The 26,170-nt window shown below is 53.5% G+C and overlaps 10 protein-coding genes across 10 annotated transcripts; 5 read left to right on the top strand and 5 right to left on the bottom strand.

The window, feature by feature from the left end:
• Positions 1-1,334: 1,334 nt before the first annotated feature.
• On the top strand, positions 1,335-3,252 carry PG985_008024 (HET-domain-containing protein; the record flags this gene model as incomplete). The annotated part of the gene is made up of 3 exons (XM_066827792.1): positions 1,335-1,556; positions 1,660-2,021; positions 2,586-3,252. The coding sequence occupies 3 exons, from the start codon at positions 1,335-1,337 to the stop codon at positions 3,250-3,252; spliced, it is 1,251 nt and encodes a 416-aa protein (XP_066682704.1).
• Positions 3,253-3,336: 84 nt separating this feature from the next.
• On the top strand, positions 3,337-4,362 carry PG985_008023 (uncharacterized protein; the record flags this gene model as incomplete). The annotated part of the gene is made up of 1 exon (XM_066827791.1): positions 3,337-4,362. One exon carries the CDS (start codon positions 3,337-3,339, stop codon positions 4,360-4,362), a length of 1,026 nt encoding a protein of 341 aa, XP_066682703.1.
• A 3,337-nt stretch (positions 4,363-7,699) lies between these two features.
• On the bottom strand, positions 7,700-9,487 carry PG985_008022 (uncharacterized protein; the record flags this gene model as incomplete). The annotated part of the gene is made up of 1 exon (XM_066827790.1): positions 7,700-9,487. One exon carries the CDS (start codon positions 9,485-9,487, stop codon positions 7,700-7,702), a length of 1,788 nt encoding a protein of 595 aa, XP_066682702.1.
• Positions 9,488-9,876: 389 nt separating this feature from the next.
• On the bottom strand, positions 9,877-11,435 carry PG985_008021 (uncharacterized protein; the record flags this gene model as incomplete). Its single annotated transcript, XM_066827789.1, has 2 exons — positions 9,877-10,126; positions 10,993-11,435. The coding sequence occupies 2 exons, from the start codon at positions 11,433-11,435 to the stop codon at positions 9,877-9,879; spliced, it is 693 nt and encodes a 230-aa protein (XP_066682701.1).
• A 1,396-nt stretch (positions 11,436-12,831) lies between these two features.
• Positions 12,832-14,097, top strand: PG985_008020 (uncharacterized protein; the record flags this gene model as incomplete). Its single annotated transcript, XM_066827788.1, has 1 exon — positions 12,832-14,097. One exon carries the CDS (start codon positions 12,832-12,834, stop codon positions 14,095-14,097), a length of 1,266 nt encoding a protein of 421 aa, XP_066682700.1.
• A 190-nt stretch (positions 14,098-14,287) lies between these two features.
• On the bottom strand, positions 14,288-18,092 carry PG985_008019 (HET-domain-containing protein; the record flags this gene model as incomplete). The annotated part of the gene is made up of 6 exons (XM_066827787.1): positions 14,288-15,619; positions 15,676-16,360; positions 16,700-17,054; positions 17,101-17,540; positions 17,603-17,853; positions 17,931-18,092. The coding sequence occupies 6 exons, from the start codon at positions 18,090-18,092 to the stop codon at positions 14,288-14,290; spliced, it is 3,225 nt and encodes a 1,074-aa protein (XP_066682699.1).
• Positions 18,093-18,545: 453 nt separating this feature from the next.
• Positions 18,546-19,709, top strand: PG985_008018 (chp3; the record flags this gene model as incomplete). Its single annotated transcript, XM_066827786.1, has 3 exons — positions 18,546-18,722; positions 18,773-19,163; positions 19,252-19,709. 3 exons carry the CDS (start codon positions 18,546-18,548, stop codon positions 19,707-19,709), a joined length of 1,026 nt encoding a protein of 341 aa, XP_066682698.1.
• A 382-nt stretch (positions 19,710-20,091) lies between these two features.
• Positions 20,092-21,765, top strand: PG985_008017 (uncharacterized protein; the record flags this gene model as incomplete). The annotated part of the gene is made up of 1 exon (XM_066827785.1): positions 20,092-21,765. The coding sequence occupies one exon, from the start codon at positions 20,092-20,094 to the stop codon at positions 21,763-21,765; it is 1,674 nt and encodes a 557-aa protein (XP_066682697.1).
• A 297-nt stretch (positions 21,766-22,062) lies between these two features.
• Positions 22,063-23,121, bottom strand: PG985_008016 (uncharacterized protein; the record flags this gene model as incomplete). The annotated part of the gene is made up of 1 exon (XM_066827784.1): positions 22,063-23,121. One exon carries the CDS (start codon positions 23,119-23,121, stop codon positions 22,063-22,065), a length of 1,059 nt encoding a protein of 352 aa, XP_066682696.1.
• A 775-nt stretch (positions 23,122-23,896) lies between these two features.
• PG985_008015 (uncharacterized protein) lies at positions 23,897-24,865 on the bottom strand (the record flags this gene model as incomplete). The annotated part of the gene is made up of 1 exon (XM_066827783.1): positions 23,897-24,865. One exon carries the CDS (start codon positions 24,863-24,865, stop codon positions 23,897-23,899), a length of 969 nt encoding a protein of 322 aa, XP_066682695.1.
• Positions 24,866-26,170: the final 1,305 nt, after the last annotated feature.

Below are 26,170 nucleotides of genomic sequence, written 5' to 3'. Positions count from 1 at the left end.
AAGAAAGCAAGTCATCTCCCTCTTGATCCAATGAAGCATTTCAACTGTTTCTGCTCAATATATGCCCAATTTGAAGATACGAATATTCGAGAGGATCTTGAGCAGTACTTGTGATCCAGAGGGAAGGTGCCGCGATAGGGTGGCAAGAGAAAGCCCTCGGGAAGCAATTGAGAATGGTAACCGAAGCACTCGACAGTTTCAATCTACCCCGCTGCTGAGCATTTACATAAGTTAGCTGCCATTCATCAAGCATCAGTAAAAGGGGCTAACAGGGCCTGTAAGCAAAGAGGTTGCGGAACAATTGGTTGACAGCTCGAGCTGTAGCCCTGAGCTGAGCAGCAACGGCTCCAACGCTCTCTTTTCTTCTGCACCTCATTCATAGTAAGCTTATTCCAAACAGATCTGGGCGTAGATTGATGGGCTTCCAGGAATGGCGTCTCATCAGAATTCATACGACTGAACTATCAGCTAATGTGATATTTATCTCCAGGTTTGGGATACCTCTACACAGGGCTGAAAACCTTCACTTGCGTAGCTGGTGGGGTAGCTCTCTGTTCATTAAACCCCCATTTACCGGCAGTTACCAGTTCCTGCAATATTCACCATGGTAGGTATGTTATTTTACGCAGGGCCACTATCTCGGGGCGCACTGGATATTACGTGTCGTCCTTAAAATGACGACGGGAGTAGATAAGAAACTCGCGAGGCAACTTGCGGACCAGACCGCTGGCTCGGTTAGATGGTGTGGCCTACGCCTCGTTTCAAATCAGGCTTGCTTGCATCAGTCGATTCCGCATATGCCAGTCAGCATCTGAAAAGATCAAACAAATCCTCCTCATATGATAGCCACACCACACCGGGCGGCACGATGACGACTGTAGGATTATGGTGTCTGGTTGATTGGCTGCGGTGGCTGAGCAGTGCATATCATTGCTACCCATTGGAGGTAAGGGCTGAGTGGTTTCGCAGGTTCATGCCTTATCTTTGGTGCAGCTAGGCAGATCGACGGTTTTGGTGGCTTGAACGGCAGGAATGAGGATCTAATATGCCTCGCGCGGCAGCCTCCTAATGTGATGTATCTATTTGATCGGGCTGCAGCCAATTCGCCCCAGAGTTATATGACGCAGGCAGCGAGGCAACCATTGACGTTCGCCCCGGCCAGTTCCCCTCCAGATATATGGTGACGATCTCGTGGTTCTCGACCTTTCGAACCCCTCTCTGCCAATCACCGAAGTTCAACCACGAGACGATTCCACCAGTCGCCAGCACATTGGGCACTGCTAGAACTTTCATTCGATGCTGAAACTGAATCTAAATCAATCGAGGGCTGATCAATGGAGCCTACTACTGCACTTGGAGTCGCGGCCGCGGCAACCCAGTTCTTCGACATCGCGCGCAACCTGATCGGTCAGTATCAAGACAGCCGCCAGCCTCCCGTGTCCCAGACGGCATTCAGAAAGACGGCCGTCGACCTGCGCAAACTGAGCAAGACCTTCAAGCAGCGACCGGAGCCGCCATCCCATGATGGCACCGATCCACTTCATAAGCATCAAAAAGTACATTTCGTCTCCACTTACCCTGTCGTTGCCAATGAAGCGAGCCCATGAATGCTAATACCGGAAGAAGGCCCTCGACCAACTAATAGTGGACTGCGACAAGACCACCGAGGAACTCATTGATCTGCTCGACAAGGTGCAGCCCGAGGACAAAGAGGGATCCTCGGCGTGGGCCAGCATCGGCCAGGCCATCTCGTCCGTGTGGAACGCAGATAAGATCAAGAACCTGGAGGAGCGCGTGGGGACCTTCCAGCACCAGTTGACCCTTCGTCTGGTGGCCTACATGGAGGCCAAGCAGGGTCCGACGCCGTTCGAGGAGGACAATTCCCTGCCAAAGATGATGCAGAGTGATAACAGGATCATCAATATGATCAACAACGCGCACCCAGACACGCGGCGCGAGGCCGAGGAGAGGCACTCGGGGGTCATGAGCGCGGTGTCATTATCGGGGGATCAGCGCAGCATGTCCATGCCGGAGATGAATTCGGGGGTAGGCGTTGTCGAGACAGTATGACGCTTGTAGGGAGCACTGCATCCGCGTAGACCAAGTAGCTGTCGCATACTGATGTCTGACATTCAAATAGACTTGGAAGCAGGTGATAGCGTTGGACGATGGAATAAAACCAAGCACACACGTATCACCGGGATCCCATGAAATTCATGTATTTAGAAACGAGACTTGATTGAGAGCGTGGGCGTTTCTCCGTCTCTTCCAAATGCATTTAGTGACGTTCCCGCTTCAACAGCCAATGATATGTTGCTGACATGGTTTGGACTCGACCTGACAGGGTACAATGGACAACCATCAGCAGCGATCACAGCTTGGCACTGCCCCTTTCCCCTCCCTGGGGTGGCCTGATTAGACGTCATCCCTGTAAATTTGATTTGACCTAAAGTCTTCGAGATCAGATTGAATCAACACACGTTACCCCTTCTGTCAATCACAAGTTACGTTGATCTCCATGTATAAACGTGGACTCTACACCCACCGCGTTCGCGCATCTACTCCGCCCTTGGGCGTGCCGACAGTTTCCGGCTGCTGGAGCTGGAACCAGCCGCGGACGACCACGAAACTCTCAGAGGGTCTCTGGCAGTAGTCACGCTCGAGGAGCTCGCCGGCGACGTTACTAGTCGCTACACGGCGTTATCCTACGTCTGGGGCAACCCGGTTCCGGTCGAATCGATTGCGCTCACTGGCTGTGACGTTGGCATCATTGCCAATCTAGCGCAGGCTCTGCGAGACGTCCGCCACACTTCCCGAGCCGTGGTCCTGTGGGCCGATGCACTGTGCATCAATCAGCAGGACACCAAGGAGCGAAGCCACCAAGTGTGGATCGTGGGCGACATCTACCGCAGCGCAGTCAGCACCATCATCTACCTTGGCCCACTAGAGGAGAGTGTGCAGTTCCTGTTCACCCACATCGCGGCTAGAAATCTGGAAAGGGTCCGGTTACAGACCGAGGACCCTCCCAATAAGCCCAGTACCGACACGGGCCCGCCGGGTGCGCCTGCCTCTGGCAACAACGCCCCAGAAGCGGACCAGGTTGACTCGCAGACCGACCAGAAAAACATACATTTGGGTACAGCCATCCGTGAGCTTTGCACCAATGATTGGTTTACCAGGGCGTGGGCAGTTCCAGAACTCGTTCTCTCGGTGGACCCTCGTATCCAACGTGGAAGAATTCTGGCTCGGTGATCCGACGTGGCAGGCATAGTAGAGACCCTCAAGGATGATGATTCCCTCCCCGTTGACCAAGGAAGCTATGATGTGTTTTTGAAAATGGACAAAGCTGCCCAGGGCAAGGGAGAAAACACAATGAGCAATCTCATACGCAACTGGGGCGTCACAGGGTTCGTGGGAGCGGCCCCCCAGTACATAAGGCCCGATTCACTGTCGAACCAGGGGCAGGTGGGTGATCTGGACGGGGTCTTGGTCCTTCCCTTATGGCCGGGCGGGCCCAAACGCATCGAGAGGCTGAGCGGGCGGGTACCGACCAGTTGGATAGGGGGGTCGGACATCGAGCCGATAGCGCGTGCGGCCGGAGAAGTGCTGCAGGTACCGTTTGATCCCCAAAGCAAGACCGAGTCCAGCGTCTATAGGCTTCTCGACGCATCACTGGCCCATCTACAATCCTACAATAATTGGTACTCGTCAGAAAGGGGAGAGAAACATCACCGAGCAGCCGTAAACGATGACCACCAATACTTTCTCCCGTTCGAATCAGCCTTGGAGATGGGTAGCATAGGAGGGGTTGGTACAACACGAAGACCAGGGGATAAGAGCTGGAACAAGTTGCTCCAGGTCGAGAACGGCTTGGAAGACGATGGCTTCATCTCAGACGGCACAAAACTCTTCCGCTTAGCCATCCTCCACAACGGCGAAGCAGCGGCTGTGCCGCCAAACGCTAACATCGGCGACGAAGTCTTCACGATATTCATGTCCCCGACGAAGCTGAGGGGGTCGAAGCAGTGGGTGGCGTGCGTTGGACGACCGGTAAGCGGCTTTGAGGCTACCAACGAGGCCATCGCCCGTTACGCCAAGCAGCAATTTCTCAAACCGCTGAAGAACTCCCTCGACCCTGGAAGTGGAAGTTCGGATGGCAAGTCTATCCCAGGTTCAGACTGGGCTTCGCTTGGGCCGTTTGCGGACAAGGGTCCGACACTGAAAGGGGTAGAAGCGGATATCGCTCTTCAAGACGACGTGTTCGATATCCGCCACTACCGCGTGATTGGCGTCGCCGTTGACGCTTCTGCGCCGCGCAGCTTACACGCTAGGGCGAGCATCCATTACGCAGCCATTCACTGAAACGGGGCGAGTCTTATATAAGCCGACCTTCCAACTATGAGATCCAAGGTAGGCGCCCGTCATTGTCCAGCGGAATGGGTGTCGCGTGTAGCAAGCAACAGCATCTGTAGTCCGATTTGTCACAATTTTGAATACGTGTCTGAGCTATCTACCTAGTGTAGATACCCATGGGCCTCATGACAGAATGTCGTTGCAGCGACGTTTGGCAGCAGCCATGTATGCCGTTACACCCCTGACTGTATGACTTGACACGCTACCCATGTCACTCCAATGAAGGACTGAGAAAAGTCCCTAAACTTTCGAGAATTTGGCAATCACTCAACTCTATTGTTTTAAGTCGGTTAAATCGTTGGATCCACCTTTACTGTAAGTGTCTCTGCCGCCCGTCCCCTCCCCGACTGGCCGCCTGTCCAAAAAGGGAGGCAATCAGTGATCTGTCTGAATGGTAAGGAGCATATTTAATTGCATACTTATCATACGAGGCCATGGGTTCGATTCCTATTATTACCTTGGACGCTTCCCCTGACGGGGTAGAACGTATGCGGTGTTCACTTCCACCGGCGATTATTCCATTGGTGCACCGGTTATTCCACTGGCAAATATCGATTATTCCGTGTCATTCAAATGTCAGTCTGAACTATCATGGTACGTACCAACTGTTATGACAGAACGTTGGGCCAAGTTTATGTAGTGTAAGAGTTGATGACGGCCATGAGGAAGAGCCCGAGGCAACACAGAAACATGGAGTGTTTCTGGAAGTAGAGGGCGTTGTGCTCGTACCAAGCATACGGCACTGACTGGATGATGTTCTTCGAAGGTAATAGGCGGGCCGGGAGAATGTACTTTTCGATAGGCGCAAGGGTCCGGAGGCGAGGGGCAGAGATACGGCGCGAGGCCTGGAGTGCCGCGGCGGTGGCTCGGGCCACTAACATAATTAGCATCTAATCAATATTAATAAACAATGGGATAACTGGCTGTCACTTGGACAACTCAGTGTGAGAGTCGGATTATCGAAGAGCTGTGGAATAACAGACAATGGGATAACAGGGTAATTATATGGATGGCAAACCGTATAGCAGTGGAATAATCGCTGAATAATATGGGATAATAGCTTCTTGGCAGTGGAGTAACTGGATGCTTGCTGTGAGCGCATCACCTTCGACCATGGTCGCCTGGCCGAGCACGAGAAACGACTTTTTCGACTCAAGAGCACATTCTTCACCCCTTTCTCCCACCGCCGCCGCCGCTGAGTAAACTCCCTTCCCCCTTCTAATATCTTCCACCCTATCTCTTTCTATCTATCCCTAACGGTTTGGACCCCTCGAGTACCACCCCCCACCCCTTTTCCTTTTCTTTCTCTCTCTATCTCTCTCTTCCCCCTTTTCCTTCTCCCCCTGGTTTGGATCCCATAATACCAGGAATCGGGGCCCATACACGACGTACACTTCACCGCAGTGTAGGGGTGGTACCGCGTCACACTAGGGTTGCAGAAACAATCACAAGTCCGATCAGCCGCCCGACTGTCCGAAGTGCAACACCGACCGGTAGCCAAGTTACGTCAACAAGTTCCAGACATGACAACCGTCTCGACAAGATCACACCCTTCATGATGAACGGCAACATCATTTCCATGATCAGCAGCAACACATTACTGCCACATCAATCACATTGGCACAGAGAGGAGGTCTACTGCCACATTCACCGCGTTGCCGGGAGAGCAACATTACTATACTACTACTACCACATCAATCACCACCATCTACACTGATCGCGTTGTCGGGAGAGCAACACTACTACCATTACTACTACTACTACATCGATCATCAAACACCCTGATCGCGTTGTTGGGAGAGCAACAACACTACTACTACGTCGATCACCACTAGCTACACTGATCTCGTTGTTGAGAGAGCAACATCCACCACTACATCGATCACCAACCACACTGATCGTGCTGTCGGGAGAGCAGCAACTACACCACGTCGGTCACGAGCCACTACACCGACCACCAAACAGCCTATTAACGTTGTCGGGAGAGCAACACCACCGCCACCACGCTACTCACGTCGGCACAGGAAGCAAGACAGCAGCAGAACTGATTGTCGCATCATCATCCATCAATCCATCAGTAACACATCATCCGTCAAAGGGCATCCATGCAACAGGATTAAGCAAGGTACATCACACATGGTTCAACAAGGGCACAAGTCCATGGGGCATGCTTCATCCAATTTGAACACACTATTCCACAATGGCGTTCATCCAACAAGGGCACACACCAATCAATATTGTCTGAACAGAGCATACGCTCATCAAAACACATCATCCAAGGGGGGCATACTTCATCAAGGGCACACACCATTCATCAGGACACACACCCATCAATGGCATACATCCATCAGGGCACACATTCATCAGGGCACACATCCATCGGGGCCAGCATCCATCAATGGCACACATTCTTCGGGGCACACATCCATCAGGGCACACGCTCAACGCGGGCACACATCAAACAGGGACAAACTCCAAACAAGGGCATACATCCAACAGGGACATAATCAATCCATCATGAAGGTTCATCCAATACAGTGGCACACACACACACACCAAGAACGCCCATCGTCAATAAGGGCAAAATCATCGGGGTCGATCGCGAAGACTTCCATTGGACGTCGTGGCACCTGGCTGTTGGTCGGGGCTGTTGTCCTGCTTATGCGATATATGGGATGAGTCAGAGACTTCGTGGTGATATGCCACAATATCTTGAGCGGCATCATGCCATGTTTCGCACTCACGAGGGTGGGGCCGATTCGAGTTCAGCTTTCGGTCATGTGGGCATCGGCTGAAACGATCAAGCTCTTTGATGTATATAGACAACTATCACTAGGTAAACAACTGGGAACTTTGTTCAAAATCGCGACAAACAGGAAGTATAGCCCTGTGCTCAGGTATGCTGTTGGGTGTGGGGCCGCCACATCGCGGGTCTGTAATGTCACTCATGGTCCCTTTGACTGGGGTGAGTGTTTGCTATCCGCCCGCCCAAACACAGTTGCGTCCTTGCGATCTCAGTGGTAGTCGGCTGTCGTCCATGTGTCTAGGGGCGTCTCAAGTAGATAAATACTGCCAGAGATGACGCCCTTCTTGAACTAGCGTTTGCAAGCTTTGGAGACCATATCAAGCCTGAATCTCCCATATTGAAGTGCGCGTTCCACTGGTAGCTACAATAGACATTTGCTTAGAGATGCCCAGACCAACATTATTACATTATACGATATTCAGCAAGCACTAGGGATATGCAGCGCAAGATTGTCATAGTGTATATCAGAACCCGACCTCCTCAGTCGGAAACCGGAGAAAACCTCACACCCCTGAATGTATGAGGTCGACGCATCATCTCTTTCCGCTCCCAATAAGACATGCTCTCGGCCCCCGGGTTGTCGCCGAGTCTAGGAATGTCGAATGGTGTCCGGGGAGCCGAGAAAGGTAGGCTGTATTTGTATCTCCGTCCATCCTCGAAGCGCGTGTTAATGATGTCCAAGTGCCTCTGGTGCGTGGCCCAGGACCTGCCGTTCGCGCATCGCCGGTCAGGGCACCACGTGATATGCTGCAGCTCTGTGTCGCCGTTGAGTCCGTAGGAGCGAGGGCTCAACATTTGCAACCAGACTTCGTGGGCACTGGTAAATGGGACGGACAGGTCAGGCACGGGCAACGTCAATTGCTGTTGTAACGCTAGGCCATGTTTGCTCACGACCCAACGATGCTCATACCTTTGCAATGGCTGGTAGACTTGGTACAATGGCCTAAGATATCCGGGCCTCGAACAGATTCGGCACAGTCCATCGCTGAGCGCTGCCCAGGATGACATATTGCACCGCTGTACAAACCCCTGGATTGGGTCTAATCTGTTTGTCCACTCACATCCGTCCTCGAAGTCACGAGCCGCCCTGTAAGCTTTCCGCAAGTACTCGTGGAAGGTGGCGAGACTGTCAAAGCTGGTATGGGGGCATAGAAGGTCGTTGTAACCCGCCTCGGCCACCTGGAACAAAGCCTCCTCAACCTTGTCGGCTCCGTGTGAGTCACGTTCGCCTATGCTGTAGTACAACGACTTCGTACCCACAGCTACTGCTTCTTTCTCCCTAACCGGAATCGGCATGGTCCACTGCACGCAGAGTGCGCCCCGAGTGGCAGTCACCATCGGTTCGCCGCTGGAAACGGAATCCTTGTGGGCGTACAGCTTCATGAGCTCGGGCAGCAGACAAGTCGCAGCAGGCTGGACCGCCGAGGACCGCCGAGGCTCCTCCATCTCGCTGAAACACACGTCGCAGCGGAGGAACCAAGGCGGCGCTTGGTGCTTTGCATCCTCGCCTCTGCTCCGAAGCGCGTCTTGCCATTCCCGCAGCGTCTCCAGAGAAACGGTGTGATGGGGACAGACAGCGATGCCGCCTTCAGCCATGATGCAGATCGACCCGCCGTCCTCTGCCTCGCGCTGCTTCTTCGAGAACATGATCAAAGGGTGCTGGGTCCGGCATTCGGTGCAGTACTTGGTCCTGTTGGCCAGCCGAAGCATGGCGGTGTCGTACGCGGAATCGCCCCCGATCTGCTGGGGGAGCCGAGCATCAATGCAAGCCATGCAGCACCGGCGACGGCGAAGCCTCTCGTATACGTCCTGCCAGTCGATTCCGGATTTGGGCACCTCCGTCTTGGGCCGCTTCCGCGGAATGTAGATACAAAACAACTTCTCCCGTTCCACGAACTCCGGGGTGGACAGGATGCGACGGAAATTGGAGCAGGTCTGCCGCATAATGTACACGTCGGAGCCCGCAAGTTCGCGACATATGGTCAGCAGGATCTCTTCCGGCAGTTGGTAAAGAGGACTCAGTGCCAGGTTGTGCTGGATTCCCAGCCACCAGGCCGGCTTCACCTGAGGCTTGGGCGGTCGGAGCCCGCGCCATTTTTCCCGTGCCCAGTCTCGGGCGCGCCCGCAGTACTTGCGAATTCGATGCGGCTCGCGGTCTGAAGCTGTGGAAGAGGTGTCTGTCCTCGCGCGGGATCTAGTGTAGGGCGTTGTGCTCCTGTTGTTGCGAATCATCATATTGGTCGTCAGGAGCATCATTGTGGTGTCCATCTTGACATCTACAGCAAGGAAAGCGATAAGAAAGATAATGATTCAGTCGAGCATTCGACGCAATAATCTGACTTTTGAACAGGATGTATTTGTGATATTTTAAATACGTTTCTCCGATTTAGGTACCACTCGTGCCAGTCCAGGAACTTCGTGTCAGTCCTGGGTCAATCGGAACTTAAGTTCATAATATATGCGCAAATTCGATCTTGCGGCAAAATTTTTACTCCTTCAATTCACTCAACTGTCGGAAAACAGTCTAGTCCCACATTTCGCTCTTCTGTACACTCGATCGACCCAAACAACTCCATGCATAAAAGTGACCCTACGACTTTCCTATCTTCAGCCTCTGAGCCATCGCCCCTGGATCTCTAGTCTGATTACACGTCGCCCTAGCTACCCACATAGACCGGACGGCCCGAATTGGCGGCCCGTCTCGTTCTCCTGCTGCCCGGCCGCGACTCCGGCGGGGGACCCGCGGGTGGGTGACCCATCGGCCTACCGGGCCGAGATGAAGGCGGACCGTCAAGGGGCCACATCCGCATCGTGAGGAGGGCGCCCGGCATGATGAGTTTGTCATAGGTCTGCGGCATCATGATGATGCCGCCCTTGCCCAGCACGTCGTATCGCCCGTTCACGACGCTGTGCCAGAACATTGGCACGCGAGCAAACATGTGGGAGATGAGCCCTTCCATGCCCTGTACGTAGATGACAAACGAGTTAGCATGTTGCTGGATTTTACCGCACGAGTAAACTGGCGGTGCTTACCACCCATGTCTTTGCTATATCCCAGGGTATTCGGTACTTGCGGCCACGGGCGTCGGTGAAGTGGACATCGAGTGGTGGACAATTTGTGTCATCATCCAGATATAATCCTGAAGATGAGGCAGGCCCCGGTTCAGCTTCTTTGTGTTCGGGAGTTGTTTCGGGGTCCATCAAATATATATGGTGTTTCGGCAGAGTGGTCCACCGAGAGATGAGCTTGTTGACCACTGACGGGGTATTCGGTGGACTCCGGATTAGCAACCGGAGTTTACCAATGTATCTTGATCCCTGCGAGCCATAGTCAAAGCAAGAGGTATGAAACGTTGCGGTTTCCATTGTTGTAATATGGTCTTTCCCTACCGCAAATTCGCTGAATTCAAGATGCTGACGGCTTCCCTCCGCCGTCGAGGAGAACTCGAGATCATAAAGCCAAAATGTAATGTCCTCGATGAAGCGGGTTCTGGTGAAGTACATAGCATTTGACTCTGTCCCGGTGTCAACGATCAATGCTTGCGAATCTGCTTCCACAGCTTCTACGCGGTCCAGCTGTTGACGCTCGTCGTAATTCTCGTCGTAATTCGCCACCAGGAGCCGGATGGATTGATGGCATGTTTGCACCCAACTCTCTGACTGTTGCCTTGTTGTTACGACACGTCGGTCGGGATCACCCTCGCAGTCCCTAAGTACACACTGTATAAGCCAGAATGGTTGCTATACGGAATGTAGATCAGATGGGGACGTACACTACCGCAGAATGTAGACGGCATGCCAAGGACATAGTCGTCATGATCGTCCATACACCAGCTTTGTAGATTTCGGCCTCCCAAAGGAGCGAGCGCCACCTGGCTCGCCGAAACGCCCACAGAAGACGCGCCGCTGCGTTGGCGGGATCTATCAGCGCTCGGATCTCCCCGTATAGCGTGTTGATGCACTCCAGGGCCGAAGCAACTTGTCGCTCGAGCTCGCGTTTCATCTTGATCCCCGGTCCCATTGACCTCCACTCGCCGTCGATGTGATAGAGGTCGTCAAGGGCCACCGAGAGGTCTACCACAGCTGTCGCAACCTCGTAGACCTCCCTGGGACTGTAGCTTGCGGTGGACAGCAGCTCGAATAGGGTTCTTGATAGAGCTGCGCCTGCACGGGCGGTGCTCGTAGTGGAAATCATCGATGCCGTCGATGGCTCCATTTCGGCGGCATTCGATGAAACATCCTTTAGTGAATTTTGAGCACTGTCGTCCGTAGGGCACAATTCGGGAGGGGTTAGTACGAGGTCTCTCCCGTCTCGTCAGCGCACGTGACTGGCAAAGGGTAAACTCGAGGTGATTGGTACCAAATATGCAGCCAAGCATCGTCACATTTACGTATCACAGTATCTCTTCCCTCACTCCCATTTGGCATGCCATTCGCTGAGAGGGAACTTAGGGCCAGATCTACCGTCATACCAGGAAATACTCGTTCAGGACCGCGTAGGTGCGAGCTTCTAGTCATATTGACTATTCTTTTCGCTTTGAGATGAACAACTCGCATTTGGTTCGAAGATGTGTACCCTGTGCGGATAGCATGGTACCACAAGCACTTACTGACCTGGTCGTTCCTTGACTAGAACGGAGCTGTGACGATGTGGATGATGGATCTGTCGCCAATTCTCTTCTATCCTCTGACTGGAAAGGAGAACCCCTACAAATCACGCGTGCCTTCAATTGCGGTTGGACCGCCAAGAGGCGATCGTCATTACTTAGGAGTCGTTCAGTGGTGTATTGTTTCATGATACTAGTAGAGTTACGTTATCGATTGTCTTCAACATCGCATAGAGGGTAACACCATCGTATTGTGATTTGCGGCTTTGGATCCCCTTCTATCCCCCCTTAAACGTCAACGACCAATCAGATTTTATTTCATGGTATGGCTTAGGTGGAGACCAAGGTGGATACCTATAGTTGTGGCTTGTTGTGGCTGATGGAATTGCGAGCGATTTGACATGGCTCGTAATGGTCTGTGCGCTCAGGTCAATCGCGCTCCTGATCAATTTGACTGGAGTCAGTCCCCAACCTCCCGCCTCACATACCTTCAATCCATCATCACCCATCGCATCGACGACCCGACATCTCATCATAAGGTACTCAACTCTGCCAGTCACGATGCAGACCGGTGGGCGCTGTATTAACACGGCCATGATCATTCTACTGGCTCCTACTCACCGTCTTCGGGCGGTGAAAGGCCCAGGATCTTGGTAGGGGAATGAAGTTTCGAGTCCGCTTGCCTTTTGCTTGCCGACGAAGACGGAACCGAGTTCCTCGTCAGTGCTACTGCGCCCCCGGCTCTGCATCGTGATGTGTCTTCCTCTCTTCTCTTGGCCGAGTTTCTTCAGCCCACACGTATTCAACACCATCCGCCTCCGTTCGCTCGAAACAAAACTTGGGAGTCAAGGCTGCTCCTCTGCCAGAAGCCTGGGCGGGTGGGACGATCGTCTGTTTATCTGCGCGCGCATGATGGCGACGAGGGGCCGAGTTGTATCATCCAGTTTTCTTGTCAGTCGCGCAGCGCATCGCTTTTGCTAACCAGGACAGTACAGGTCGCGGTCCATGGCCGACGTGGCGCCGCCTCCATCGCCTCCGGCGTACGATACCAGCATCGACTCCGATTCATCGCACATCTCTGCAGACAACAAGGCAGAAGGAACCGAAACAGTTCAACCGATTTCGGCTTGCTGGCATCGGTCGGCGCGCGCAGAATGGCAGGACCATGATGGGCAAAATCACAGCCTCCCTGATTTGGCCCTTAGCCTTTGCTACTGTCCCACTGCAAACACGACTTTCTTCAAGCTACAAACAAGGGTAGACCTCGAAGGCTGCAAACACTATCACTTCTACCTCCACCTTGCGCCGGAACGCATTCGAAGCCTGGCACCCGCGAGCCCAACCTCGACGCAAGATGATGGACCGAACACCCGATGCCTGCGTTTTGAGATGACGCAGCCCTCTGTTCTTGTTGCACCGTCTTGGCCATGCCGTCCCAAGAACACTCAATCGGAAACGACTTTGCAATTGCTTCAATCGCTCGGCCAAGCATCGGTGTTTACCATCGTCGTCAGCATACCTCTTCGAACCATCTCAGACGCCAGCCTCCGATCCCTTTCCGCTGCCTTGACGCGACAGAGCTTGAAGGCAGATCCAGATCAAGCCAATGTCCGCAGATACTATCGTGGCCAAGGCGGGATTGCTGTCGATTTGAACGATCCACCCAGCGACAAGGCGCAAAAAGGGAAGCAACCGCAATGTTTTTCAGCGTCCGCTGCTACATCTGATGTGCCTCCTTCCTACAACCAAGCCGTGACAGACGCCTCTTCACCAGATCCGCTTACCTGCTCGCCGCCCAATAAGAAAAGGCGTCTGGACAATAATGTCCCCGGACAAGACGACCCTTCTACACAGTCGTCGGCCAAATCCATGCGTGGGGACTGGAAGCAGTTGGCCCCAGAAAATCCCCAATTGTCCCTCTTCCGTTCCATGTTTGAGCACTTCGAGAAGACCGTGATGGGGCTGAGGGAAGAGAACCGCGAGTTGAGGCAAGCTGTCAGCGAAGTCGCTGATCTGCGCGCTACAATCACTGCGTTGAACAGCAAAGTAGAGAGCCTGGAGCGGCGTCTTGATGCGGATAGCGAAGAGCTCGAGCGCCGAGTGGACGGGGTGGAAGATGGAGTCACTTCCCTCGAGGCGTGGACAGAGGATCATGAGTATGATGCCGACCAGGTCAAGGATCTGGTGCGGGAGGTGTTTGAGGAAGATTTCGATAATGTGAGTGATCGTTTGATAGATAATATAATAGGAAGACTTCGGGGTGGCCCCTGAATTGAACCATGTCCATACGCTTCGCTTCGCCTTATACCCGTGATAATGTGTTGAAAGCGGCGCAAACAACCCATGATCTTGTTGGTGTTGTCGCCGAGTATCTTTCGAAGGCCACGTCAATCAATGGCACGCGATAGGAACCCAATGATTTGGTATTGAACTAAACTAGCCCTTGTTGACAATTTCCCCTCTAAATAATAGTAATCGACTCTCTAGAACCTATAATATTTCGAAAATAGCGAAAGCCTCCAGTAACGGTCTTGGCTGTATACTCAATCTGCTCGGAGCTTAGATTCGGGTAAGTTCCTTCATCCTTCATCCAAAAGCATCTCGATCGATCGTAGTTGACAATGCCTACCCTCTCGAATTCGCCTTGATGTCCATTGTGAGTTTTTAAGATTAATATGGGGCAGACGTATGAATAAGGATTTTCTGATACGTGCAGCTGCAAGCCTGCGTACTCCCCAAGTTCAGTGTCGACCGAGTCCACATAGGCATACCTCAGCTCTTTTATGCCGGGGGCAATATCGAGCTCTGCATAGATACCCTTGGGCCAAGGTTTGTTCAGAACACCTGTAGTTTGAGGTAGATCAAGGGGAGGGGATGGATTCATTTCGTAGCTGTCGATGCTTCGCAGGCGTATATTGAGCATGCATCCCGAAATCGGTAGAGCTCGAGGGGGGTGAGTCCTGTTATCCAGAAACCCCTCCTGGATACTCGGCGTGGGCATATCGAAGCCGACCCTCTCCTCATTCCTAAGCCACTTAGACGGTTTCGAGTCATCAGTGACCATGAAATCTGCCATGGAACTGGGTAGGCCCATCGTTGCTGGTCCATTCCAGCCGAGAAAGGTCCAGCTTGGAAATTCGTACTGTCGGCGAACTGGATTCTTGTGGTACCATGCCAGGCACATCGAAGGCATTTTTTTGTGGTAGTTGCTTGTCAATACACCGAAGATGAAACTTTCTGTTCTGGTCTCCAGTCTTTTTAAAACTCCAGTACACGCATTGAGAGCGTCTGACTGGGATGTTAGATTCCTGGCTGTATATTGTTCCAAAATGGCATTGAGCATTGTTGCCCTTTGCTTGCCTCCAAAGATTCCAGTTGAAAAGCGTAATTTGGACACAAAAGCGATGAATGGTTCAGTGGACGACATTTCCGTGAGATGCAAAGGTACCTTCCAGGACTCTGCGCAATGTGTGTGGTTGCATAAAAACGATACCTCGCTCTCCGTAAAGAAGACTCGTCGCCGTGAGAGGAAGCTTTCCTGGAGCGTCCAGCCTCTACTTGCCCAGACGGACTCTTTGACAAAACGGCTGACGTGTTGAGCTGCCTCACGAAAGACGACACCTTGTTCGTGCAGGTGAGATCGGACAGGCCGATTTACACTGCCTAAGCCAGGCAAGCCACAATTGGCATTGGACCCGCTGGCATCGACGAGAACGACATCTGCATGGGAATATATTTCGCCCATTTGCTGGATTTGGAACTGTTTTTCGATTTCGTCTTCTTGATCGATGCACTGATTATACTGTTAGCAGTGCTCTAGATATCCCATTTATGGACAAGTAGACTCACATGGCGATCAACCCAAAGGTACCGCATCCCGAGCATGGTCGTTACCATAATGGCGTCCAACACCACACGTGGGAATCCTTTAGTCGACTGGTCACCCTCGGTTGAGACCGGTGGAGACCCCCAGACATAGGAAAGCGCCACGTATTGGCAACCGCTGGGGGCATCGACAACCTTGGGATCTTGGGGTTGACAGTCTATGACGCGAAGCTTGGACGGCACAGGGCCCACTGGTGCATTGCATTGCGGCCCATGGGCTTTCCAGCAGTGGGCAAGGCATTGTTGTATGAACTCGATGTCTACTTGTTCTGAGTTCAGTAGACGAAAGTCGTGGTCGGGCGGGTTCGCTGGATCAGATAAGGCCAGGAACCCATCTGTCCATGCGCACATATCCTGAGACTCTGAAAAGGACAGGCATCTGCCGTCTACATAGCCATCGATACCGTGTTTTAATGGTGAATGCAATGCGAGCGCGTCTCTGGTAGAAAATAGCCGCAGTTCTGCCGTCCCCTGCTCAACCGTCTGCGGTTTGATGGTCGAGAGTAGACGACACAGTGAGCAGCTGGAACGATGCAGCTGCTCCCGACTTTCATTGACAGCCGTCACAACCAGACCGGGTTCCCCTGTACGGGCAAGTTTCGCCCAGGGCACACTGCGGCATCGAGCACAGATGGAATGCCCCTCAGGACTGGACGTGTCAGTCATGTTCGCATATGTTCAAATCGTATCACCGGAGTAAGATTCTGAGAAGGCGAAGGCTGTGGAAAAACGTGAGTGGAGATCGACGCCTCACTAGGTGACTGGTATTTATGGCAAGATCGGAGAGAAAGCGGAGACTACAAGGGGTGGTAGCAACCACACATGCAAGGACGCTTGGCTGCATGTTGTGGCCAATCAGCAAAAGTGTAGCCTGCACCATACAGATGAGTTGACCGGTCAAGGGCATTTCAAGGCCACCCCTCTCGGATTGCTTGGGTCTTCAGCCATTACCCAGAACCTGCGCCTGATATCGCATCAGTTACCCTACTGTTTCCTCGCAACTATGACAGCATCGTCAAACTTGGTAAACTTCCTGATATCATGTACGAAGAGACCCGCCCGTTGTAGCAGGTCCCTCCAATGGGACTCCCGCCTCTCCATGGAGTCGAACATGACCTTCATCGCCAGGCTCAGAGCGGCCGTGTATTCAACTCCCGGGGAATCGGCGGGCGGCTTCTCGCCCGGCAGGACCTTGTCGTCGATCAGGATCACGCTATGTTTACCCATGGCTCCCAGGTGCGCCTTGAGAATCGTGATGCACGTGTCATCATCGTAGTTGTGCATGATTTGGCGGAAGTAGTAGGCACGTGAGCCTTCCAGGGGGTCAGCTACCAAGTGCGTTCCTAGGTCTTCTTCCGTTAGGAGGAACATGGTATAGAGAAAACTTACCTTTCACCGGCTGCTCGGTTAAGAAATCATGGCCCATCTTCTCCATGCCCTCGACATCCAGGGCCTTCTCGAGTACTTGGGGCTTGTCTTGCAGTATCATCTTGCCCGGCATATCGGGCCAAGCCTTCCTCAACCCGGCGCACTGGCTCCCGTTGCCGCCGCCCACGTCAACAAACATGACATCCGCCGGTCCGGCATCACCGCAGCCCAACTCGGCCTTGAAGTTCAAAACGTCGAGCCAGGTCGGGAGACTGGCAAACTGCGCCTCCATGAAGCGATGAAAGGCGGCCTGGTTGGCCGGGTGCGTCTCGAGCCAGGTGTAGAAATCCTCGTCGGTATGTTGCCCAAGCTTGAAAGCCGTCAACGAACACCCCGAACCATCTCGGGGCTCTGCGAGACTCCGATGGAACGCTGCGAAGCCAGGCAGGCAGTTGTCATGGCTTTAAAAAGCGGGCACATCTTGTTAATATCAGGAACGTCTCGGGGCGTGCACCTGACGTACAAGTGCGTGACGGCGTCGTCGAAGATAGGAACCCGAAGCAGATGCGACAGCTGGGTCGGCAAGTATCGCTGCATTTCTGTTTCTACGGCCATGCCCTGGGTACAGAGGTAGTCCATAATGGACTCCAGGATGCGCGGCTCGAGCCCGCTGGCACAGGAGAGGGTTGCGAGATCGGTTGGGCCCTGGCTTCTCGTGAGAGTAGAAAACAGGTCGCGGTCCTGTCCGATCCGGGCAGCGACCAGTGGTAATGGCTATGTCGGGTAAGCGAACGCGTCATGCGATGGGGTAGATGGTTTTGCGGAAGCGGAATTAGGAAACCGGTACTCACTGAGTATACAAGTCGCTGCATGGTCTCGAACGGAGCCTCCAGCGCGTTGGATGCCAACCGACCAAGTCGCTTGATCTCATGCCGCTCTTCTTCTGTCCCGTACGTGTCGGGTGTTTGAATCAGCAGTTCTAACTGCTGAATGAGAAGTTGGGGGTCGGCCATTCTGGATCCAGACTTTGACACAGGTCTCTTTTCGGCTGTGCTTTTGGAAGTAGGAAGACCAGCAGAGTAGACGCGACGAGAATTTGGGAATCTGTCCACATACCTTGGAATGGGCAGACAATCAGACCCATTGTCAGGACCCAGGCAGATGCCCCGCTCGAGTACCATTTGACTGGAAACCGACGATGTGGCGTTTGCTATATGCACAGCATACTGCATTGGGATAGCTCGCCGCCTCGTTCCCAGTGGGCTGGGTCGGTGGAGCAAGAGATCTTGTGATCCTGTGTCCAACGAAATTAGATAGACCCCTTGCATTTCCATCTTCTCGGCTCTTCGGGGCTGGTTCCAGGTTATCGGGACGCTGCATATGCAGCATACATAATGTAGCTACCGTTCCTGGTGGATTCCTACTTTTTGCCATGAATATCGGCCTTCTTTCCCCCGCTCATCAACATGGTCGCTATAGCAGCAACAGGACCGCCAGAGGTGGTTCCGGATAGGGGGTCAGCTCTCATGACCCTGACTTGGGTATTGACAGCTCTAGCCTTTGTCACGGTAGCTCTTCGGATCAGCTTTCGCGCCAAAGTGAAGAAATTCGGATGGGATGACCTCTTCATGGTTCTTTCAATGGTGAGATTCAGCATGATAACTGTCGAAGCGTTTGAACTAACTGGGATAAGCTCTGTTTCTTTGGCTGGAGCATCGCCTTAACCCTTTACGCCTTTCGCGGCGGTACTCGTCACATCTGGCATGTCGCTTTGCTCGGCGATGACAACATGGCCGCTGTCCAGCTCCTCAACTGGACCAGCCAGGTGTTTGGCATCATGGGCGTGGCAGCTGGCAAGATCTCGGTGTCTGCCCTGCTGCTTGCCATTATCCGACAGACGGAGATGCGCTGGCAGCGGATGTACATCTGGGTCATTACTATCACATTGGCGAGTGTCGTCGCGCTGTCTTGTTCTATCCTTACGTTTGCCCAGTGCAGCCCTCCCAGAAGGCTTTGGGACCAGCGTGTTGATGGTCATTGTATCGACCCGCTTGTCATGTCGGGTTTCGGTACTTTCACGGGCTGTTAGTATATGTGCTTCGTCTCCATCTCTCATGACTCCCCTTGTCATACAATGGCCTCCTAGTAACTAACCACCAACGAGTTCCCCAGCGTTCAACACGTTCGCCGACGCGAGCCTGGCTATCATTCCGATCACGATATTTTGGTCACTACAAAACAAAACTGCCGAAAGAATACAGCTCAGTATTGTTTTCTCCCTCAACATCTTGACGTCCATCTGCTCGGGAATCAAGACCCAGTACCTCGCCGAACTGGCAAACCGTGACGACTTGACCTGGGCCACGTTTGAGATATTCGCATGGGTCACGGCCGAGCTCTTCTTGATGATCGTCTGCGGGACGATTCCAACGTTATACCCGCTTCTGCGGGGCATGCGGCTTGTCGTATTGCGGCTGAGTAGCAAGTGGTCCGCCTCGCGATCTGATCCGGATCCAAAGCCGGACCCTCAATTCAGGGATCCGATGGTGCTTGAGCTTGTTACAATTGGTGGAAAAGGCTATCAACGCCCTGAGGTTAACATATCCCAGAAAACGCTTCTACCGGGTTAACATGGGAGCCAATCAAGTAGACCACGAACTTTTACCAATGTAATACCGTCTGGTGGCCTGCATTCCAAACCATTGACCAATCTGATGCGAAGGAAACCCCGGAAATAATGCACGAAAGTTAAAATGCACCATTGAAAATTGGAAACAGCCAACTGTCTGGCGTGGCTCGAAATCAAACTCGTGCAAACTCAAGATTGAGTCTAATCGATCCAGTTTTGTCGCAAAGTCCTTAGCGAGAACCAAGCATTGGTGATAATGGGGCAAAGAACCTTTTCTCTGTCCTTGAAACTTGACTGTCCTCTCACCCATGCCGTGGCCTAACATCATCACCGTTTTTCTTTTCTATTTTCTTTTTTACTTTGTATAGGTTCAACTCGACAACATGGACTACAAAGTTACAAAAGCCCCGGCAACCAAAACGTCATACCGTGCTCCAGGGCCCAATCCTCTGGCTGCCGAAAAGCCGTCCTGGTGGTTTAAACGCCAGGAAAATACCGCCGGCTCCCTTCTCTATCAGCTGCCAGACGAGCTGCTGCTTGGGATATGTCGCAACTTGGAGGGGTCCGACGTGTATATCGCACGCCAGACCTGCTCTTTACTCCGACGCGTTCTTTCCGACGATGAATTCGTTTCGACAGCACTGGGGCCCCAGGCATGGGCTCGACGGCAGCATCCGTTTGCTGTGCCCAAGCTGCCGATTGACTGGGAGGACGTCTCTGAGCGCCTGCGTCGGCGCGGGTGCTGCTCTGCCTGCATCGACGCGCGATTCCCTAAACGAGATGGCGGTGATTCTGATTTCGACACCATCATGCTGCGGATGGCCAACGACACCCAGTGGTGTACCGCGTGCCAGGACTGGCACCCTTGGATCATGTTCTCGCAGAACGAGCGGAGATCGCCTTCTCCTCTCCCCAGCGAGTGGCTCAAGGCCAGCTCGGCCCTGTGGGCCCATACGCAGGGCGGTCGCTGCATCATGGCCGAGGGCAGCTTGAGTATTTGCCCACACCATGCGGTCAAGTTGGAAGGGCTGGGCGAGTGGATCCTGTCCCTCGGCGCCTACGTACCCAAAAAGCCGTACTCGCCTCTGCTTCTGAATTGCGATATTTGCTTCCAGGAACTGCCACAGCCGTTCCGCTCGGCCGCCGTCCCGCCTTCGGCCACCTTTCACCCACTTCCACGCGACCGTCGCGGCGTCATAGGCAGTGCCTTCGTATCCTGGACCCTGCCGCTCCAGTTGGACACCGACACCGTCTTGCAAGGGAACTGGACTGCACTGCAGCCACGTGCGGCCGGCGAGGAGGCACGCTCGCGTGGCGACGCAGCCAAGCTCGAAAGCGCACTGGCCAGGGCGGGCGAAACCTACAACGATCTGCTGTGCCCCCACGCCCGCCTCGATGATTTGCAGACTCTACGGGACTTCGCGGATCATGCGGAAGAGGTGGTGTCGGACTTCCAAAGGGGGCACACTTGGGATGTACGGCTCGGGAAATACGGATTCTCTCTGAACCATTCCTCGGGGGAATGGCGGCGCACCGATGATCGGACCATTTGCAAGGTGTGTTCGAGGCGGGGACAGAGGCTGGAGTATATCTGGACACTGGGAGACCATGGGCCTCGTCTCCATAGGATGCTGGAGCTTGACGTGCCGGCGTTAGACCGCTGTTCGCAGTTTAAGACCCCCTACAACGTCTGGCGGCAGCTTCTGAACCCGGAATGGTACGGGCTTCCAGAAGACACCGAGCTGCGTCACATCACCTGGTGCCCCGACAAGCAGTGCGCCAACGGAAAGGGCTGGGCTACTCACCTGCACTACCTCCGTGTCATTGCCGCCCACTTCACGATGAGAGCAGGCTTCCCGTCAGACCGGGAAGGGCTAAAGAGATACCCCCCTTTCGACCGTCAAATTGACAGAGATTTCATGCTTGGGCATGAAAATGCTTCCATGGCGACGAGTGTCCCTCACGTATACAGAGGGTTAAAATTTCGACCGATCCTACCATGGAGGCATCCGGGTGAAAGACATAGAGACACCACCCTCTTGGCACTTCTGTGGTGAGCTACATGGTACGACGAGTACGACGCAGTGCAGATTCCTCCTCTTCTTGTTAGCCAGAACGCATATAATATATAAGATTCAAAGTTTAATTTCAAATTTTATAACATAATTTCAAATTAACACAATAAAAAACACAATTTGCCCCAGAGTTTAAGACACATACGTAGAGACTGCCTGAATTGTCCATATGGCGTGATGTGCCAGTTTTGACTAGGGCTGAGTTGGAGTGGTTATACAAACCATACTGTTTTGGAATATCTGACTCAAACATGTGAGGTATACCTTACATCTGCACAGCTATGAACTGCTGCTTCCTGTCCACGCGACCACGTCCCTTGCCTCCTCCCTCATCCTGGGATCGGTGATATTGATCCTATACAACCCGTTGAAGTCCTCCCCGGAGCCCGTCTTGAATCTGACCAAATGAAGGTTTGGCCGTTTGAGGAAATACGCGGCCTGCCAGACCTGCCAGTAGACTTGGTACTTCTGCGGACCGTCAATGTACCGGGCGTGCTGCCGAGTCGTCCCCGATCCCTCTCCTGTCAATAGCGCCCTCCATTTCGGATCAAACCGGTCGATCCCGTCACCCAGATCTTTGTACACGGTGAAGCGGACGTGGACCTCGTTCCCGCGAACCTCCAAGCTCTGCTCCAGGTCGCAGTAGCAAATCGGGCAGATATGGAGCTTTGCCAGTCTGCCGTTCCGGCTATCCCAATCGACCAGTGGCCGGCCCGACTTGTGGGATATACTCCCCGACGCCCAGAGACCGCCGAATCCGTTCTCGATCTGCAACTGGCCCAGAGACACGGTGATGTGGGGGCACATGGTGATGTCGATCCCCGAGTTGTTGGTGCCCCGCGCGTCGACACGGTAACGGAGCTCCTGCTTCTGCACGAGCTTGGTCGTCCAGTACAGCTCGCTCGACCACTGGTACCGGGGGCCGGCCTGGTTGTTCGGGCTCGCGAGGGACTCGCCGGCGCACTCCATCAGCCGGCTGGTTTCTTTGAGCGCGTCGCGCTTCTCGATGGCGCGGCGGGCCCAGTGGAGGTGGTAGAAGGCCAGGTGGTAGGGCATGGACGGGTGGAGGGGCGCGAGCGTGGCGAAGGAGGCTTCTTCGAAGGGCAGGATCGTCCGGGGTACCACGCGGGGGTCCATGGGGTTGATCTTGACGGACATCTGGCTCCACGACGAGTCGATGGTTGGGCAGTGGCCCGGATAGTAGGAGACGCCGGAGTCGGACCCGGGCTCCAGTGTCGACGCGGACCAGAAGGGCGGTGGCTGCTGGAGATGTGTGGTGAACTGTTCGAGCTCAGAGTAGGCAGGTGGAGAGTAGGCGGGTGGATCGTCTTCGGCCATACTGTGGTCTTGCGGAGGATGCTGAGCTTCAATATGTGACTTGGGCGAGGATGACCTACGCGACCAACGATTGCGGAGTCGGTTGGACACACCCTGGAAAAAACCCTCTTGCTCCTTTGATCGAGAGGGTCGTGATAATCCTGATAACTCGCTGCCGAAACTATTCCTTGGGCGCTTTCTACTGATGCGTGACTGATTTCCATCACAGACTAATCTTGCTGGGGCGTTTGGTGGGAGAAGAGGGTTGTAGAAGGCGTCAGTCTCTGACTCGACGTGGGAATTACATCCTTTGGTGGAAGAACAAACGCAGGGCAGATGGCCATACCAGACGAGACTCGACGTACTGGTAGACGATTGCGACTGGGACTTGCTGCTTGATGGAAACATGGTAAATGGGTTGTTTGATTGGGTATAAGCAAGACTATTGAAACATGAGATTTGGAGAATCGGGCCAAAAGAAGAACAAAAAAAGAAAAGAAACAAGGACCCTCGATCAATTTATAGATCTGACTTGAGAGCCGGGAATAGGTCTCTGGGCCAGCCACTATCTGAGCGAACCATAGGCAGATCAAACTTTCCTATACATATAGCTTATCAATTGGGAAACCGGTTGAAGATAACGAAAGAAATTGATAAAGTTTGCGTCAATTTCCACTTGTTCAAAACTATATTGCAGGATATACGGAACTCCATAGCCAAAGAAAAAAAGAAGAAGGCATCTCTATGTTCAAGATGGAGGAGAGGTAAACAATCGACTCTTCGGCAGCATCATCTGCTACGCGTAATCCCTCGTCTTCTCCTCGCAGAACGCCCAAAACTCGGCCGCGGTGCCCGTTCCCCCTTCCTCTGGATCCTTGGTCGCGTCTTGCAGGTCCTGCCTCAGATTATGTGAAACCCTGCCCCACGGAACGATGTAGCACCCGTTTCTGTCGAGGGTGATGTCTTCTGAGAGTCCAGCGTACAGGGCAGTCAACGCGGCCAGACGCGGCTGGTACATCAGGGGTCGCGCCACCATACCCAGCCACGGCGTATGCCGGAAGAGGTTCGTGACTGAAGCGCCTGGATTGTAGGACGCACCCACGATCCCATCAGGTCCGAGCCTCTTGGCATATTCCGTCGCGAGGAATATGTTGCCCGTTTTCGAGTTGGCGTAGTTCCGAGCCTGGTCCCGGGGCGTCTCCCGGAGATCAGACAGGACGATGCCGCCCTGGGGAGCCGACAGCTCGACGAACTGGCTGCTCGTCCACAGGACCCTCGTCGCGCCAGGGCTCGCCGACGCAGAGGCCGCCGCCTTGAGAAGCGGTATGAGTAGCTGCGTCAACAAGAACGGCCCGAGGCAGTTGACGGCCAATTGCAGCTCAAGACCCTGCTTCGACACAGAGCCCGCCGGGGGCTGCGAGACGCCGGCATTGTTCCAGAGCACATCGAGTTTGGACTCCTTGGTCGCGAACTCCTGGACGGCAGGCTTGATGGTCGACAGGTCTTCGAGGTCGAGATACAAAAATTCAAGGCTCCCGCCGTCCGGGATGGTATCCTGGATGTCTTTGATGGCCTGCTGCGCCTTCGACTTGGAACGGCCGGCGATGTAGACGCGGCCTTTCTTCTGGTACAGGACCTTGACGAGCTCGAAGCCGATGCCCGAGTATCCGCCGGTCACGAGAAACACTCTGCCCTCCTGCGACCCGACGTCCGCATCCGTGAAGGCCGGGGTTGGTGGGAAGAACTGCGACCACTGGGCGCCCATATTGAGAGGGGTGGCTGTTCGACAGGATACGGGATCAATCACTTATCAATTTTAGCAATGAAGTTGGGAAGAATCGGTTGCGTGAAAGGCTTCGATTGCTGGGTGCTGTGGGGAGGGTTACACCGAGTTGGGTTGATGCTTCCTAAGGGGGCTCTAGGGTGATGCTCCTACTGCAAGGGGTAAGATAAGCCCCGAATTATGGCATGATGGGGGAACCAATCCCTGTCATCAATGACCCAACCAGCGCTGACGTTGGCGCACACTAGCCTGGACCTTGTAGGTTGGTGGCCGCAGGTTGGGGGCCCAAAACTTGTCATCTTGGGTAATTTTCTATTGCCGCCAATTAGGATGCTGTTCGGAACATTAGGTAGATCGAATGAAACCCCGGGATTGTAGATCATGGAATGAGACGTCTCTTATGCCCTTGGCATTAGTAATGTGTCGGGTGCAGCTTCGCGAGGGAATACATTATATTGCATTTAATCGGCTTCTGAAAGTACTTACACAGATACGTGGTAAAGATCAGAGGGGGTAACAGCAGCTGTTACTGGTAAGGGAATAAGGTAAGGACCCGGCGCTTTGGGACAGCACCCCAGAGCAGCTCCTCCACGGCAGAGATGCTGGCTCATTGCAAGACTGCAAAAATAATTGACTCGTAGTTTTATCTGCTCGTACCGGGAGACTCTAAGGGCAATTTGACGATAAGTTATGTGTATCCCTGCAGCTGTGCTGCATGCAGGCTTTGTGCATCATCTCCCGGGCTCAATGGTGATGGAAAGCTGGGCTGTTTGTCCGGTCCCACAGGCCTTCTACCCCACCATTCACTACAGCTAGCCACTGCAATTAGCAGGTCAAATGCCTAAACTCAGCAGAAATGTCCACTGTGGCCAAGGACCAAAGCACCCCCAAAACCATCAAAGCCATCAGCAAACCTGTTCGAATCCCTACACACTCACCGTAGGATTTCTTCAATAGGAACGTGACCAAAGAGATATTTCACGCCTCCGCAGGAATAAACCGTCTTTATTATGCCACTTACTCCCGGGAATCACAGTGGAATAAAATAGTAATTCCGGGATAATATGTGTTCTGTAGACCTGCTTATTCCCGGGGTGACTTGGCCGGTATATTGTCATAGGGGCTTGACACATGCAGTTGAATTAAGCGTGTTGTCCGTGCGTGGTTGGCACGAATCCACTGAAAGATTACTGCGCGACTTTCCAGTCTCGAAGCTTGGAACCGTTGGCACGGGGTAGAGCACACTCAGCAAGATATCACAAGATGCTGCCTTGGAAATCCCGTACT

Source organism: Apiospora marii (genome assembly GCF_038362585.1).
Source record: "Apiospora marii strain CBS 49790 chromosome Unknown utg000005l_segment0_segment0, whole genome shotgun sequence".
In the NCBI taxonomy this organism is placed as follows: domain Eukaryota; kingdom Fungi; phylum Ascomycota; class Sordariomycetes; order Amphisphaeriales; family Apiosporaceae; genus Apiospora; species Apiospora marii.
This window is presented reverse-complemented; position numbering and strand designations above follow the sequence as displayed.